The sequence below is a fragment of the Eleutherodactylus coqui genome, chromosome 4 (assembly GCF_035609145.1).
Source record: "Eleutherodactylus coqui strain aEleCoq1 chromosome 4, aEleCoq1.hap1, whole genome shotgun sequence".
In the NCBI taxonomy this organism is placed as follows: Eukaryota; Metazoa; Chordata; class Amphibia; order Anura; family Eleutherodactylidae; genus Eleutherodactylus; species Eleutherodactylus coqui.
In genome coordinates this window covers 245,291,681-245,309,368 of record NC_089840.1, presented here as the reverse complement: position 1 = coordinate 245,309,368, position 17,688 = coordinate 245,291,681, and the positions used below count along the sequence as shown (strand labels likewise).

Here is a 17,688-nt window from a genome sequence, read left to right as displayed (position 1 = left end):
CATACTCTTTATACACAGCAATGTGACCCACCAGCTGTTTTGCATTAGTCCCACTTTTCCAGCCCTTTTGTTAACTCTGGCCCAACTTGTCAGATGTGTTGCTGCCAATTTCTAAAGGAGTAATTTTCTTAAAATGTAATGTAAACGTGCCGCACATTTAACTTCTGATGAGTGCCATCGTGAATGCATCATTGTATATAAAGTTTCCAAATAATTGTACTCTTGAAGATTTATTTAGATTTTACACGGCGTCCCAACCTTTGTGGAGTTGGGATGGATATTCAAGGTTGTCCAGACAGTGGTTACCATAATTTATCAATCCAGGAGTCTAGAGGATATATATCAGTAATCCCAAAATAAATCAAATTATCCAATCAAAATCAAGCAGTCAGTGAAATCTATAAAATCAGAGGCAAAGCAAAACAATGTTTGGCTCAGAAATAGTTCAATCATTGCTTGCGGATAGGCACACAAGGGTCCGTGCAAACTGTAGGTTTGTAGAGAGAGTCATGAGATAAACTAGCATCTAGCACCTGCGTCTACCCCTTGTGGGCAATAGTGTTGTCACCTGTCAAAATACTGAGGCCACACTAACCCACAAAACATTTATGGACAATTGGTCTGTGTGAAAAACTGCTCCTAAGCATAATCTCATAGGCTATAATGGGGTTGTATGTTGTCCATGGAATAAACAGACCGCACACAGTCCAAAAACACGGACATGAATGAGTCCTTCAAGGCAAGTCCAGGTGTTGGTGACCACAATGTCGTTACACGAGTACTAGCGCTTGACGGACAAATGCTGAGCGACATCTGTTAGCAAAGGTGCTACCAGGCAATTCAGGAGAACACTGCTCATGTAATAGCACCCCATGGGTGGTTGGCCCGCAGAATGTGCAGGGACTCCAGTCCATTTTCAATTAAAATGCCAGCGATCATCTTCAATTGAACAAAATGGTTTTGTACAACTTGTGACAATTACCACTACACATCATCGGAATCAATCACCCTGCTTATGTAGTCCTACACCCCCCACATTCAGGAATTTACTTCATTAGGAATAAGTCGAAAAGCTAGTTTGACTTTCGTTGGATGTTACACTGTTTTAAAAAAACTAATTGAATCCACCGAGAACATTTATCTTTAATGGCTAGTGTCATTAGACAGGGCTGACCTTGCATTCTTGAAACACCCATTCTTGAGGGCCCTCTGTTCGGAGTTTTTGGATGTATTGAAACATGTGAAAAATGATATCATCCACGTGCACTAAATAAAGAGAGAAAGAACTCGTTACAATAGCAAATAAAGAGGCATATGGCAATATTAGGTATACAATGACCAGACCTTCAAGGGTACTGGTGTATTATGTCGCCACCGGAAGTAAGGGGTGGCGACATAATACAGCTGTTAAAGTTTTTCAGGCCCCCAGCTTCTGATTGACTGGGGGCGTGCTTAATGCCCCAAGTGCCGTTCAGACCTGGTAGGGCACAGCAGCGATGCAGGGAGTCACAGCGCCGGAGCATAGCAGGTACTGCCGTTTTCAGGCTGGGAGCGGTGGCGCTGGCAGAGGCACAGGCGTGTGAGGACAGCGCTGAGGCATGGAGCAGCGGCAGAGCACTGCAATGCGGCGAGGCTGGGAGCGGCATTCAGTTCAATCCCCGACGCCAGGAGGACAGCACTAACAGTGTGAGCAGTGGCGGCATTGGCAGCTCAGGCACAGTGACAGCGTTGCTTAACAGTGAGTGCCTGGGCATTAGTGGGGCCAAACGGAGCAGACAGCCACAACAAACTGCTGCCACGGACACCTGAGGGAGCGCAGGGAGCACTGCTGCGTGCCTATTGCTTTAGTGCCTGTCTGGAGGGTTAGGGTGATGGTTTATTTTCACATTAGGCTTACATAAGTAAGCTTAATAGGAAAACTAGCCATCCAGACCAGGCACTAAAGCAATAAACACAGTGCTAGGACCTTCCATTCTTCACCCTATCGGGAGCTAGGGGTGTGACAGGGGCGTTGCTACATGCAAGCCCTGTCAAACTGCTAGCTTCCGGTGGCGTCAAGATACGCCAGTACCACCTTCAAGACCCTGCCTAGTGCATGGAAAAGGCTTATTTACTATTGAAAAATGTGACAGTTTTCTGGGGTAAGTTGCACCAGAAGACTGTCAAACATGCTCTGTGCCACATTTGCCATTTCTCCTGTGTCTGACAAAGGGGATTTTTTTTTTTTTTTTTTAAAGGGTGAGGCCTAAATTGCTTTAAAGTCTTGGTGCAGTTCGACCTAAATTTACAATACTCTTAAGTTTGGCTTCGTTTCACAGTTACAATTTCAACAGACTTGCCATTTAACAGTACTGCGGTGCTAAATCTGGCACATTTTAAGACTATCTAGTCCAAGTTTGCACTGTGACTTAGAGACAGCATTTGTAAAGAAGCCTCATTGCATAACAGAAAAACATGGAGCCGTCTTCATCTGGTGTCTAGAAGGATCAGCTCATCCGGGCAGAGGCAAACAGTATAGAACATGTAGTATTGCACTGTACTGTAGCAAGTCGCTACTAGGCAGCCAGTCCATGCATGCACTTCAGTAATACCACTGAAATGCCCATGCGATTAGTTGGATCTTTCTGCTAAGTGCACGTACCGCAGATCTGAACTGCATGTGACATTATTGTTTGCAGTCTGGTTTAGAGTTTCAACGTCTCAGCGGTTAGCACTGTTGGCTTGCAGCACTGGGGTCCGAGGTTCAAATCATACCAAGAACAACATCTGTATAGAGTTTGTATGTTTGTATGGGTTTCTTCCCACACTCCAAAAACACACTGGTATGTAATACAGATTGTGAGCCTCCATGGGGACAGCAAATATCAAGTGATGTAAAACGTTGTAATAGGTATGTGCTATATAAAAAAGGCGATTATGAGACACTGGGAGAAAGACAAACTCCATGCAAATACTGTCAGATTTGAAGCTAGGACCCCAGCACTACAAGACAACAGTGCTGACCACTGAGCAACAGGAGAATTCCACCTCAGCCATTCAGGTTTCCCCGCAAGCTGAACTTTTAGCAAAGTTCAGCTGATTTGGTTCACTAGTGAAAATAATGTATGCCGAAGCAATCATAAGTGGAACAGTTATTGTATATTCCTCTGGAAAACCTTTAATTTTTTTTTTAAATTGGGAAAAAATAAATCTGACAAAAACCCATGTTTCAGAAATCCCCAACCCAACACCTATGTCCTTCCAACGGGCCTTTACATGACTTACACAGGCCTTCTTCAGTCAGATCTACATTAATGATGAAGAACATGAAGCCTTTGGCGCCCTCTTTCTGGCCTCCGACCAGAGTATTTACCCAGCCTATGGAAGGAAACACAACAGAATCAAAAAGTTGATTGACAGATTTGCCATCACCTGATCACCATCACATCTATAAGACTTGTGTTCTGGTGGACACTTGGGTATGCACTGAGGTAGAAACATTTAGCTTCAACAGTTAAGGGAATGTTTCGACCCATCGATGGATTGCTGGTGGGGGGGAATAAATGTATATTAACCAGTCCAGGAGCACTGAATGACTATAAACGTCCTGAAGCGTGTAAGGAGCGGGCTTGGGAGCCGAGGCCACTCTACACTCTGTGGGTATCAGCTGTTGTGGATAGCTCTGATCACGACAGTTAAATGTGTAGGCATCATGGTTAAAGTTGATTGCCCTTCTAAAATAGTTTCATTTTATTCCATTTAGAATTTTTTTTTTTAAAGTTTCAATACATTATATAATACAATAACTAGTACCATAACAAAAACAAACAAGCCAAAATGCACAAGTAAGCCATAACGTTGAAATTTACCAGTCTCAAGGCTCATGCCAACCGGCATATGTGCAAGCCGCTGCGTCTCCCCACAGTTCTACCCATTTTACAACCATACGCTCTGCTGGCAGGCCGCGTATGGCACTGTGCATGCCCACATGTCACACGTACACGTGCATTGTGACTATGTTAAATTCCCCGTTCTTTGTCAGAGTGGGAAGGAGTATGAAAACTCTGCCCCAAGGCTTCATATACGCAATGTATAGGGCTCGCGCTCCGTATGCACACAGTAACAAAGCATGCTGCGATTGATTTCTCTTGCGCATCGATACGCAGCGTCTGTACGCCAGTGTGCATGGATCAACAAAACCCCTTTGCTCTAATAATCTACTAACTGCTGCATACTGGAACACCCCACAATGCCTGCTGTTTTGGAGAGACCCTGACCCAGTCTAGCCATCACAATTTGGCCCTTGGCACAGTTGCTCAGAGCCTTACGTTTGCCCATTTTACCCGCTTGCAACACATTTTTTAATAACCGACTGCTTACTTTCTGCTTTATATATCCCACCTCCTGACAGACGGCACTGTAACAAGACGATTGAAGTTATTCACTTCAGCCATCAGTGGAATTAATGTTCTATCCGATCGGTGCTCCTGCAGTTTGCTCCATTTGCATCATGATTCGTAGTGTTAAAACACAGGCCACAACTGTAAAGGTCATATGTAGTATTAGGAATATTCTAAAATCTTTTGGCATCCTGTTGGTACACCTCAACTTACCTTTAGACTTCAGTTCAGAGAGTAGACTGCCAGGACCTTCATGTCCAATGAGATGTCCAAGATAGTGACCTGGGTTAGACTTGTAATACTTCTGAAGGTCAGGAATTGGGAATGTGACATACAGATTCCTTATATCCTTTACAGGCACTATTTTGTACATTTTCTAAAAGTAAAACAAAAATGAGAAAACATAAAGTCGTGTCTTTCTTCATGATCAAGGGCTTGTTAATTGTCAGCATTTTGTTTTCTGTTATGCTGTCCCTTCAGAGGGGCTTCGAAAGGGGGGAAAAAAGTACCATTTTATTGCCTTTTAATTAGATTTTCTGAGCTTCAGTTATAAGCAGACAGAATGGTTAAAAAATAAAAAAAAATAAAACAAATGGGGGGGACTGCAGTGTTTAAAAAAAAATAAAATAAAAAATCTGTACTGCGCATGTCCGATGGTGAGCTGTGTGGACCATTCGCAGTACAGAAGAGAGAAGACACGGACAGCTACACAGGGTCACCGGCCACAGGCACACTCCATGCAGGAGTCTTCATGCAGAATCCGTGCGTGCCCATGTGCATTTGGCATTCGCTTTGGAGCCCGATACTAGTAAATTGTCAGGCAGGCGGTCTCCACAGCAGAATGTCCAAGGTAACCTCAAATCCTAGACACTGATGAGGAGGACCACTCGCCTGACTCTGGAGAAGGAAGGGGGGTGGGGAAGCATATAATGAGACAAGCGCTTACCTGCAGATATTGCTCCATAAAAGGATTTTCAGGAAATTCTGGGACAGGAACATTTTTATTCTCTACTTCTGCAAACAGTTTCACCAGCAACTCTGTCAACTCATCCAGGGTTTCTGTGCATAGAATTTGTAATAGTTTTTATAAATGATGTTAACACACCAACACTGGGAGTATAGAATGCGTGTACAAACTCACATCATTTGGATTAAACACAGAAACATCAAATAGCCTGTATAGAATAGTTATTTTCAAGACTGCAGTCTATAGTCAGTGAACAAGGCTGAAAACCTATAGAAACCCAATAGCTTTCAGAGCTGAGAGGTGGATTGAGTTGTATGCAATGTAGATAATCCTCTGAGCTGTATACATTAGCAGCACAAATACTATCTGTTCTGATGGTTTTGTATCAGTGCAGGTGATCCATAATGGGCTGGGGTTCATGGAGTGGATACAGTTGTATCTACTTGGACTTCTGAGATGGAATCAGCGGGGCTGGATACATGACACTGTAGCTACGTCTCCACTGACTCCCACTTTGTTCGCCTGGATGGGCTCTTCATAGCTCCGGCTCCCTCAATCTGCCATATAGATGCTCCCCACAGCGCTCTCAATGAGTGACATTGGACTACTGATCAAGTCTGATGTCCCCTAGAGTGAGTAGTGGAGACCAGTCACCTGGCACAGCCTGGTTTAGGAAGAGTCTGTCTGGGCAAAGGCAAGGGAGTAATGCCCCTTTTACATGGGCCAATTCTTGTTTAAGTGAGAGCACGAGCGAGTGAAGTTACTGCTTGTTCGCGCTCGTGCAGAATGTTGACCAGCAGATCATTGATAAGAGTGAAGCACTGAGCAGGGAGTGTTTAGATGCAATGAGAAGTAGTGAGCGAAAAGTGCACAACGGTTTGGGTTTAGATTTAACCATTATCGCTCACTTTCGTTTAAACGAAGTCTGAGCGACAATCATTGTGTAAATGGGCCATAACAAGAATGGGATAAATCAGCGGGGCCGTGTATCCAGCCCCGCTGATTCTGAGGAAAGGTTCTCTTTAACTGAACAGCACCAGGTCTCCACCACAATATTGGTCTCTGGTATCGAGCTGGAGTGAGCGCACATGCTTCTGCTGCTCAAAAACAGAGCTGTGTCCAATGCTTCAAGTTATTTCCTCCACTACTGTAGGCTTCCCTCTCCCCATGTACTTTGAAGGACTTCAGGATAAACAGTGCTACACCTGTTCACAGGTGATATGTGGTATTGCAACTCGATCTCATTCCCTTTAACAGAGCCCAGCTGCAATACTGGACGCAACCAATGGACAGCCTCCAAGTTTCAGATGTGAACCCCGTTCAGACAGTAGTATTTGCAAGCAAAAACCAGGAACGGAGCATACAGAGAAGGTATAATGAAGAGATCCGCACGCCTTCCTGGCTTTGGCTTACAGCTGTGTGAACCGGGCCTTAGATATAAAAATTCTTTGTGGGTTTTTCCTCCAGCGCTACTTGTTTCCTACAATACTGAAGGTATCCCAGCAACAAACACTTTTTATAGACTGCGGTTGTATCACTAGTCCAGATCCCATTACAGTTGGCATAGCACCAGCATGTGCGGGCACTCGGGTTCAGCCTCACAAGCACTGCTGTAACAGAAGAGGCTTTACACGTTCACATGTCGGCTTCAACACTTCTCTCATATTAACTTACATTTAGAATCATAAACCGCATCAAATGCTTTACAATTACTACAGGAAGCTATAAGTAACAACTATATGAGCCGCTCTACTAATGGATGTCTAAACCAGCAGCGTTCAGCCTGGGTTCACAGAGCGCGGATTTGCTGCGGTTCTGCCGCAGTTTGCCGTTGCATATCTGCACTGCGGCAAAACCGCTACGTTTGCAGTGCAATGCAGTACAAATGTGTTTGGGCAAAAAGCTGTTCTCACAAGGCGGATTTTTTTCCGCTTTGCCGCAGTGCAGAAATGCAGCTGCGGTGCGGTTTTTCAAGCATGTCGATTCTTTTGACTTTTCCGCAGCGCTTTTTTGTCCATAGACCCCTATCGACGGAGCAAAATCCACACCCTAAATATGCTGCAAAAGTAAAAAAGCGCCGCGGAAAAAAACGCTTGCAGATTTTCCACGTGGAAAATCCACAAGACAAAGATAACCTTTGGGCTGGGTTCACTCAGGGCGGATTTGTTGCGGTTTTGCTTTGGTTTTTCCGCAGAACTGCTTCTGCGTCAAAACCGCTTCAAAGGTTAATTTTTGTCTTGTGTATTTTCTGTGCGGAAAATCAACAAGAGTTTTTTTTCCCGCAGCGCTTTACTTGTGCAGCAGTGCAGATATGTAACGGCAAACAGCGGCAGAACCGCAGCAAATCCGCGCTGTGTGAACCCAGACTTGAAGCGGTTTTGCCGCAGAAGCAGTTCTTCTGCGGTAAAACCGCAACGGAAAAAACGCAGCAAAACTGCAACAAATCCGCCCTGTGTGAACCCAGCCTTACTGGGAAGCATGTGGACACTATAGCCACAGGACTGTCAACCTGTGCAAATATAGAAGGGAGAAGAAAAGATTTTCAGCATATTTTTCCTTACAATTTAAGAGTCACCCGAGTAACTTAAAGGGGTTCTCCGAACTACAGATCCCATATAAAATACAATCACTGACAAAATAGGCCTACACTCCCTTCCCTGGCCGTTTCTCATAGCGCCTCTCAGTCCTCCGCTTTCGGAGTTTGCTTACGGTCTGCAGTCTCGCCTAGTAGAAGTGACGTCACAGGCACGGCAACCAATAACAGCTCAACAATCTATCGCGGAGCTCTGTTATTGGCTGCAGTGCCTGCAACGTCCCATAAAGAGGATGGAGCAGCCTGTAAACGTGGTGTCAGAGGGGAGCGCTGCCGCGAGAGGCCGACATGAGCCTATTTGTCATGCCAGTGCAGGATCAATGCATTTTACACAGGCTCTATAACTCAGAGAACCAATTAAAATTGTTCATGTTATTGTGGCCTTTATTTTAATTTTCTGGCTAATTTTTTTTTATTTTGCAGACTTTAAAGTTACATTTTTATTACAGCTTTTAAGCTCATTAAATTTATTACTTATATGGTTATTTCAAACTTATAAGTTATCAGAATACCTCTCTATGCTAATACATTACCATGGCCACATGTAGACCACGTTCACACAGGGCGGATTTGCAGGGGGGTTTCCCCCAAGCAGAAAATCTGCAGTGCTTCCATGGGGAAATTCATGGCTACTGTTGCAGATTATAATTATCTGCATGGAAAGCCCACTGCAGAAATCTGAAGCTATTATGGATTTGCTGTGAATTTCAGCTGAAGTCTATGATAGAAATCCAGAGGTTTTTGGCACCAAATCCACTGCAAAGAAGAAAAAAAAAAAAGCACTGAAATCCACGCAAAACGCATGCAGAATTTATAGCAGTCTACAGCATGGACATGTGGCGTCAGACATGCACGATGAGACCCCTGCTGTTGTGCAGACAACCGTTGTGCCGTCAGCAGTCCTTCTCCTTTCTCTTCTAGTGAAGTGCTTGACAGCTGCTCAGGCTCGCTCCAAATCCATGGAGATATCCATTCCTAAGTCTGAATTGATAACTTATGCCTGGCCCGGTCTTAGCTAGCCGGCTGTGACAGACTCGTGCTGCACTATAAAGTCAGTTCAGAAGCATTGCGCCTACATTTTGTGAATTTGATATTTTTTGTGTAACCACAAAAGAAAAAAAAAAAATTACGATTTTAGTGCAACGGTTATTACCTCTTCCAAGCACACAGATACACATGAGATTCGAAGAATAATATGTGGAGTGAAACTTCAGCAACTCTTGTCGCACACAGATCCCTTCTTGCGTGGGTCTTGTTTCCAGAGTGAGCTTATTACCTGAAAGAAAGACCAGAAATCAAGTCTTCAGTAATCTGTTTAAAAACCTTTAAAAAGCATAATGACTTCTACTACTTACACCTACCTCTCCTGCGCAGACCTATAGGTGTTCATGTTCAGAAAAGGAACACGATAAAACGCACAGAAAACCAATACGCATCCCAAAAATTCTTCTTTGGGTTGATCCCATTTTGTCTCATATTACAAATAGAACTGAGAAACCCGCACAGCCATGCTTTATATGCTCGGCCAGAGCCTTGGTTCCAAGAACATGCAGAGAACCCTGAAGACTGAAACTGTGTGAGCAGGACTGATAAGAGCGTCCAGGAGACATTCCCTTATTACAGGTAGTCTCTGCAGAGACTACACATCTGGCCCAGACTTCTTGCTATCCTACTGTGTAGTCTCTGCAGGTCATTACTTCACAGCTTACTGTTTGCTTACAGTGTTTCAGTATACATAGGGTCGTAATTAGAGATGAGCGAGCGTACTCGGAAAAGCACTACTCGCTCGAGTAATTTGCTTTATCCGAGTATCGCTGTGCTCGTCCCTGAAGATTCGGGTGCCGGCACGGAGCGGGGAGCTGCAGGGGAGAGCGGGGAGGAACGGAGGGGAGATCTTTCTCTCCCTCTCTCCCGCCCGCTCTCCCCAGCGACTCACCTGTCAGCCGCAGCGGCACCCGAATCTTCAGGGACGAGCACAGCGATACTCGGATAAAGCACATTACTCGAGCGAGTAGTGCTTTTCCGAGTACGCTCGCTCATCTCTAGTCGTAATCAAAATTATTCAACCCCCATTGTAAATTCGGTTTATTTGCTAGACTTACATACTTTGTTCTTCTTTTGCAAACAGCTGATTTTTAAGTGGCTCAACGCAACAAATACAACAAGGGGGTTTCTCCAAATTACACAAAAGTCACTTCATGAAGTTTTGTTTCATCGCTCTACAAGAACAGAACCCCAAAACGTCCGTGGCTCATTTCTATGATTTTGAGCATTTTAGAGCCGGCTTTTTGTGCTTTTCAAACAGAAGGTGTATTTGAGTGCCTGGATGAAGGACGTCAGCATTTACTGTGTGCCTTAGTGCACAAATGGAAAGTTCAGTGTCTGCAAAAGATCTGCAGCGAGATTTGGTGGAAACAGTCACTGGAGGGTTTTTGACCAACCGCCCCCTCAGGAATGCGGCGATAGCTTGCCCTTTCTGCCACATCCAGGTTGTTTAACCCGTGTTCCTGTAACTTAGAGATGCAGCTGGAAAAATAGTTAACAGGCTCAAAGGACTCATGTCCAGGGGTTGGTTGGATTCTGTATGCAGGAAGGGGGGGGGGGCGCCCACAAAGATTCCACAATTCATTCCCACCTGTGGACATTGGGCCTTATAAGTGATAATCACTCACTGAATAGAAGCAGAGCACCCCACAGAACTCACCTGGTTGCTTGCTCCCCAGAGTAAACAGGCAGTCGTTGACAGACTAACCACTGTCCATTTACACAGCTGATTCATTCAGTTTTGCACTGGTTAATGACTATTTGAATGATAGTTTCGTGTAAAAGGACCCTCAGACATATTTCTAACATGCAATCAAAAGTCAGTCTGCAACACCCCAGCCAGTCCAGGTATTTGAGGTGTGTTGTCAAGCACACCTGATGCAACTGATGAAGCCTTTGATTAGTTGTACTAAAGGCCCTTTTAGACAACGATTTTCGCTCCAAAATAGCTTAAAGCCGTCTTTTGAGCGATAATCATTGTGTGTAACTGCACTGACATTGTGCAGTTTTCGTTAAGCTGTCGCTGATCTTTCAGCGTGCTGAAGGATCAGCGATCAGTTATGAGGAATTTACAGCGGGATACAGCTGATACTATTGTTTCAGCTGCATCCCGCTCCCTAACAGGCGGGGTATGAAGAGCAGAGCGGTCCAGCTCTGTTCTCCATACTCTGGTCGGAGCACTTGGCTGTATAACAGCCGGGCTCTGCAAGCGGGAAACAGCTGGATGCAGAAGATAAGCGGGGAAACCCCCGCTTGTCTTTTGCATCCTCCGCTCTGAGCGCAAGGTGATCGCTCAACGTTTGAGAGATCACCTTGCGCTTAAAAGAACACAATGATTATCGCTCAAACGATTTATTGAGCGATAATCGTTGTGTCTAAACCAGGCTTAATAGTGCTTGAGATAACACCAGATTTGCAAATTTGTGTTCTTCAGGGTGCATTCCCACGGTTTTCACGCCGAGCCGATATACATTGTCCTCCTGTGCAGGGAAGAGGATGGAAGAGCCAGGAGCAGGAACTGAGCTCCCGCCCCCTCTCTGCTCCTCTGCACTATTTGCAATGGAGAGAGGCGGGGTGGGGGCGGGGCTAATTCTCCCACTTAGCCCCGCCTTATCTCCTTTCATTGCACATAGTGCAGAGGGGCGGAGAGGAGGCAGAGAGGGAGCGGGAGCTCAGTTCCTGCTCCTGGCTCTTCCATCCTCCCCCCTGCACACGAGGACAACGTATATCGGCTCGGCCTGAAAACTGAGCCGATATACGTTCGTGGGAATGCAGCCTCAGGTACGTTCACAAGAAGCGGAAAATTCGACATCAAAAACCGTGTCAAAATCTGCAGATTTTAGTAGCAACCGTGCTCACCCTCACCTCAATAGTTTGCACTGTCCACACACCTGTTACCTAGCAGAAACCACTTGCTCTATTAGGCTGCTATTACAAGTGGCTGTCTCTAGCACTCATGTTTTCCAAGTGAGCAGCTTAGCAATTAGTGCCATTAAACAAATGTTAACAGTACATGTATAATTGACTTATGCTGCAGCCCAAGATGCAGATGTGGCTAGGGGTTATTTCCATTCAAAGAAAAATGCCAGAACAGTACATGCCGTAGCTGAATGACCCCATTGATTACAATTGGGTCCATACGGCTCTTGGCATTCCATCGCAAGAAACAACTCTCCATGCTGCACGTTTCGTCCAGAGTTTTCTGCCCAATCTATGCCAAAGGCTCCAAACAGAACGTCTGGCACAGATGTGAATAGGGCAGAGGTTGTGCTGAGCCAATTATATGGTTCTTGTTTGATTGACCAAACAAACTTTCAGCTGTTTGCAAAAGGCCAATGAATCTAATCTGCACTGGCTGTGATTGGCTGACGCTTAGCTAATCAGAGCCAGCACTCGATGAGTGGCTGTGATTGGTTTACCCAGTGCTGGCTGTGATTGACTGTGCATCAGGTAAATCAGCGGCAGCGCTTCCAGGAGGCTGTGATTTTTCAAAAAAAAACAAAAACCGTTTCGGCGCGGGACAACCCCTTTAAGCAAATAGCAGTTTTGCCCCACCGAACTTATTAACTGTGCCCCCTCTGCAGTGACATCAGAATGAATGGAGTGCTGGCCGGGCAAGAGCAGATGGCATTCCATTCACTTCAATAGGTGTGATGGAAATACCCGAGTGCTTGCCACTGCCAACTCAGCGGTCCCACCGAAAGTGAATAGTGCATCAGTGTCCTTTCGCACTGTAGTAAGGACGGGGGGACACCGGACCCCCGACAAGCTCTATGGAAAGGATTTCTCATGTGCATGAGGCCTTTCACATATAATCCAGTACCCATTGGATGGGAAGGGTAGATGTGAAAAGAGTTCTTGTAACATCTGAGATCAATACTTGGCCAACATGACAACTTACTATTCTGCAGCAACAATTGTAATCATTGGTCACGCGGTGGGAAAATGAGAAGAGAAAAAAAAAAAAAAGTCTACTGCAGCCAAGTCCCTGAGCACTAGAAGAAACCAGTAATAACTAATGTGGGTGAAATTAGTGCAAAACTGCTGCCAATTCCTTTATCTAGAGACATTGGAAAGAAATGATTGGGCTGAACTGAAACTAGTGGAAACACCTGATGAGTAACCCGTTGGGCAGGGAGTTACATACACAATAGGTGGTATTTATTCCATCTCCTACATGCTGCCAAAGAGTACACGGGGCAGGATGCCAGAAATAATCACTAAAACTGTACACGGACATCCAGAGTGACGCAGAACAACAGCCCGGCCTCCGCAGCAAGCTCACCTGTGCCCTGGTAAACAGGAGAGTCAAGATAGAAGACACTCTGCCATTTGTTAGCATGCATGCCTGAACATCGTATAGAAAGTAATGCTAAAAACTGACCAATCAGCATCGATTTAAGCTCAATGCCTACATCTCCTGGCTATTTCATGGCTTGTATTCACGCTGGTGTTGAACCCTCGGTGGTGACATGTTTGCACGACAGTGTTTGTTCCAACACTAGACAACGGTTGATGAGTGGATGAAGGCTGGACTGCTGTTGGCAGCATTAGCACTTGAGATGACATGAGATCACGTTTTGGAGATGTGAAGATAGTGGTGAAGGACTATGCTTCAGTGTTATTGGTCAATATGCACCGCCAGCTATGTATGTGGACATTTGTGAGGTGTCATTTATTGGAGTCTCCACACAGGTGTCCAGATGTCTCCCAACCACCTACCAATTGCCAGACTGAGTACTGCTGTATCCATAGCAACTGAAGCCACAGGCCATATGACTTTTTTTTTTTACTATTAAAACATGTGCTGCGCTTTCCTTGCTAAACGCATCGCACTCAGATTTACAAATGCAATAAGTCAGTACAAGTTTCTTGGGTATATACCAATATACTTCCCTGCGTAACTAGGGTGGATTCAGATTAGCGCATTTATGTGCGTACAATTGTGCGCACAAAAACGCACGCTTATTAGAACCATTGGTTCTCTATAGTGTAGTCACATGTCTGCGTTTTACAGGCGTGCGAACGCACATACCTGCAAGACATAGGACATGCGTGCAAATATTCCCCAGCAGGGAGTAAAAAATCCCCTGTCACAACTGTGTAAGAGAATTTCTTAAACCCCGCGGCGAGTAAAGAAATCTGATGTTCTCCCATTGCTTTCAATGGGACCGACGCTTCTGCGGTCCCATTGAAAGCAATGGTCTGCCAGCAAGCCCTGCAGGGATTTTCGGGGAAGGGCTTTAAATATAAGCCCTTCCCTGAAAAATCATCCCTAGAATGTGTTAACACACACACACACACACACACCTCCTCAGCTGCCAGGGAACATGCGCATCCAGCCTCTTTTCTCCCTGACTGCTCTGAATCCGTTTCAGCAGGCAGGATTTAAAATTCCCACCTGCTGAAAGGGCTGTATCTGATTGGCTGAGCACTCAGCCAATCACAGGCAGTGCTTGGCCATTTATTGAATTCAATGAATGGCCGAGTGCTGCCTGTGATTGGCTGAGCGCTCAGCCAATCAGATACAGCCCTTTCAGACACAGCCCTATTGAAGCCAATGGGCAAGGACCTGCATTTACGAGTTGTGCATGTATGTGGGTGCGCGATTTTGTGCACAAATGCTCGTGTGAATACACCCTTATTCTGAAAATGGCCAGGACATTTCAGTAAATGCACTTTAAAGTTGGACTCTGAAAAGAGAGTCAATGAAGTGGCTAATGCTTGCTTCCTCCCGCCCAAATCCTATTGAATCCTCTTTTTCTGCACAAAAGCAGGGAGAGATCTGTCAGTCTGCAAGATTGGGGAGGGAAGAAGCCAGCGGGACACTTCTGATTCAAAAGCAACCTTCCAAGTCAAAACTGTAAAGGGTGCTTATTCAAAAACGCTGCACTTACAGGGACACCGTGTATACCTGTCCTGGGTTTATGCTGCCTGTATCTTGGGCAGAATGTATATGGTGACAGGTGCCAGGTACCCTTTAAAGGGGGGGTATTCAGGGCACAGACTAAAGGCCCATTTACACGTAACGATTAACGCTCAAAGTTCGTTCAAATGGATGAAAATGAGCGATAATTGTTACATGTGAATGAGGGTATCGTGCACTTTTTGTTTGAAAGGTATATCTTAGGGGGAACTTAAAAGCCATCCTTCAGCTAGTGAGAGATAAACTATCTCCACAGACCACATGCTATTATCATTGTAACCTGCCTGCAGCCACGAAGAACAATGCAGCTGCTTGCACAGCTGGACGTGTGATTAACCCCATGACGACGCAACCCCCCCCTACCCCCTTTGTAACTCCTTTATTTATCCTACGAAGTCGCTGTATGAGGGCTTGTTTTTTTTTTGCGGGATGAGTTGTATTTTTCAATGGTGCCATTTCATGTACCATATATGGTACTGAAAAAAAAATAAATAAAAAAATGACATGCTAACTTTATTCTATGGGTCACTTCGATTACTACAATTCTTACTAGGTTTTTTTTTCTGTACTACTTATTTTTTTTTCAAAGACATTTAATTTTTCAAAATGTTTTTCTGCCGCCATCTTCTGTGTGCCATAACTTTATTTTTCTCTCTATGTAGTTCTTAGGGGGCTCATTTTTTGTGAACATTCTGCAGTTTACGTGGGTACAATTTCAGAATACATACGACTTTTTGTTTGATTTTTACTGCATTTTTCTGTGAGACAGTAACAAAAAAGGGCATTTCTGGCGTTCTTAATTTTTTTTTTTTTTTTTTTAATTATAGATATGGCAGGAGGGGGGAGGATTTAAACTTCTTACCAATTGTAAAAAATAAAAAAAAAGTTGCGATGCTTTGATCACTCCTGCAGTATGATGTAATGCTATAGCATTACAACATACTGTGGTCAGAAAAAGGCAAAGCTTCAAAAAAAAAAAAACCAGATATGACGCACCGGGGTACCCCTAGGACATCGGTATGGTCTGCAAAGGGATGTGGAATGGCACGTACTGGTCCTACAGACATCCAATAGTGGAGAGCATCACTGGGGATCAAAGTATAGAGGAATAAAACCAGAAACCATAGGTTGAAGTATAAAAGGTGGTACCACCAAAAAAAAAAAAAAAAAAGCCCCAGCACTACAGATACTGCAATGTTGAGTGTAAGAAATACACTTACTTCACAGGGGTGCCTCAGCTGAGTGCACCCCTAATCTAGAAAGGCAATAGCTTCCCCACCAGGAGAATATCTCAATCGGCTACTGATCTTATTGATCCTCCTTGCCTTGTAAAATACTTTAATTTCATCAGATAGTGATGCAATGCAACGTGTTTCGGCTCCATGTCGAGCCTTTCTGGATTAGGGGCTCTTTACATCATACTGCAATCTGAAGGCAGTCTATCAATGTGAACAGCTCTATAACAATAGATCCTGTGGGAGGCTCAAACAAATATTATTCCTGATCAGCTACACCCAGTATCATCCATAGAGCTTGCCACATAAGCACCAGATAACCGCAGGATGTACAGGAGACGGCTTTGAATATTTCAGCGGTCGCATATCCTGATCCGACACTGCTCCCAAATTATATACACTAAATAGGATAATTAAAAAGGGAATTTACACTTATTTTTTTTACAATACATTGAAAATGAAAACTGAAGCAATTACCAAAAAGTAAGAAAGAATTAGGGAATGTATTAAAGTCAGTTGCATAGGAGCTTGTTACAGGAGCGCCCTCCTTAAAGGCGTTCTATCAAGACCCCAAGCTATCCCCTATCCACAGGACAAGAAATAACTTGCTGATCGGTGGTGGTCTCACAGCTGAGACCCCCACTAATCAAGAACAGGGCTCCCGATGTCCCCCTCTGACTATTACTGCAGCGTAAGGTGGGAGGGGCGCTTCTTTCCCCGAAAAGGAGATCAGAACGAATGGAGCGCTGGCCGAGCATGCAGTTGCCACTCCATTCGTTTCAGTAGGTCTGAGAGAAATACCCCACCGCTTGCTGCTCGCCAATCTCCAGCAGTCCTAGTGAAAGTTAATGACGTGACAACACATCTGCGCTACCAGCACTCCACTCCATTCAGTACCCTCCCAGTCTTACCGATCTACACGAGCAGGTGATATTGCGCTAGCTGTGCGCGCAGAACATTTAAACATGCAGAGTCGCTCGCTTACAGCTAAATCCTCTCCCAGTGCTTAACATTCTATGAGCGGGGAGCGCTTAGTCACAGCGAGAAGAGACAACCAGCGATGGTTTTTATAATAGTTGAAAGTGAGCGACAAAAACAGTAAACGGTTAGTAAACGATGGCTTGCATTGAAATGGGACAATTTATTGTACATTTTCATTCAAACGAATCTTGCGTGACAATAGTCCCGTGTAAATGGGGCATTAGCTTTATCTAAAAAGGAAAAAAAAAGTTGCTAGTTGATTATTTGGTGTAAACAGGTAATCACTGATTTCGACAACTAGCCAACAACCTTGCAGGGAGATGCGCGGTTGTTCGGTATGTACCTCCCACTGAATGCTAATTGGCTCCCACTTTTTCTTGGCCATTTTGTCCTCCCACTTAAAGCTCATTGATTCCCAAGTCAACACAAATACATGCGAGTGATCCTCAACTGAACTATCCTTGTTGGTCTTCAAATGACCACCCTGTACTACGGCCTCCGGCTGGTTTGGCCTCGCAGGCCACTGTTCAGTCGTACCAGCTAGAGACTGCAGCAACAAAGTG

At 44.7% G+C, this 17,688-nt stretch overlaps 1 protein-coding gene across 5 annotated transcripts in view; it reads right to left on the bottom strand.

Moving 5' to 3' along the window:
- The window catches only part of IDE (insulin degrading enzyme), a 75,117-nt gene that overhangs the window by 42,028 nt on the left and 15,401 nt on the right, over positions 1-17,688 (bottom strand). For all 5 annotated transcript variants that reach the window (XM_066600999.1, XM_066600996.1, XM_066600998.1 and 2 more), the window contains exons 5-9: positions 9,093-9,215; positions 5,326-5,438; positions 4,593-4,755; positions 3,265-3,357; positions 1,175-1,266 (exon numbers count right to left, since the gene is read on the bottom strand). In XM_066600999.1, coding sequence (XP_066457096.1) covers positions 1,175-1,266; positions 3,265-3,357; positions 4,593-4,755; positions 5,326-5,438; positions 9,093-9,215 — 584 coding nt within the window. The remainder of the gene's footprint in view (positions 1-1,174; positions 1,267-3,264; positions 3,358-4,592; positions 4,756-5,325; positions 5,439-9,092; positions 9,216-17,688) is intronic.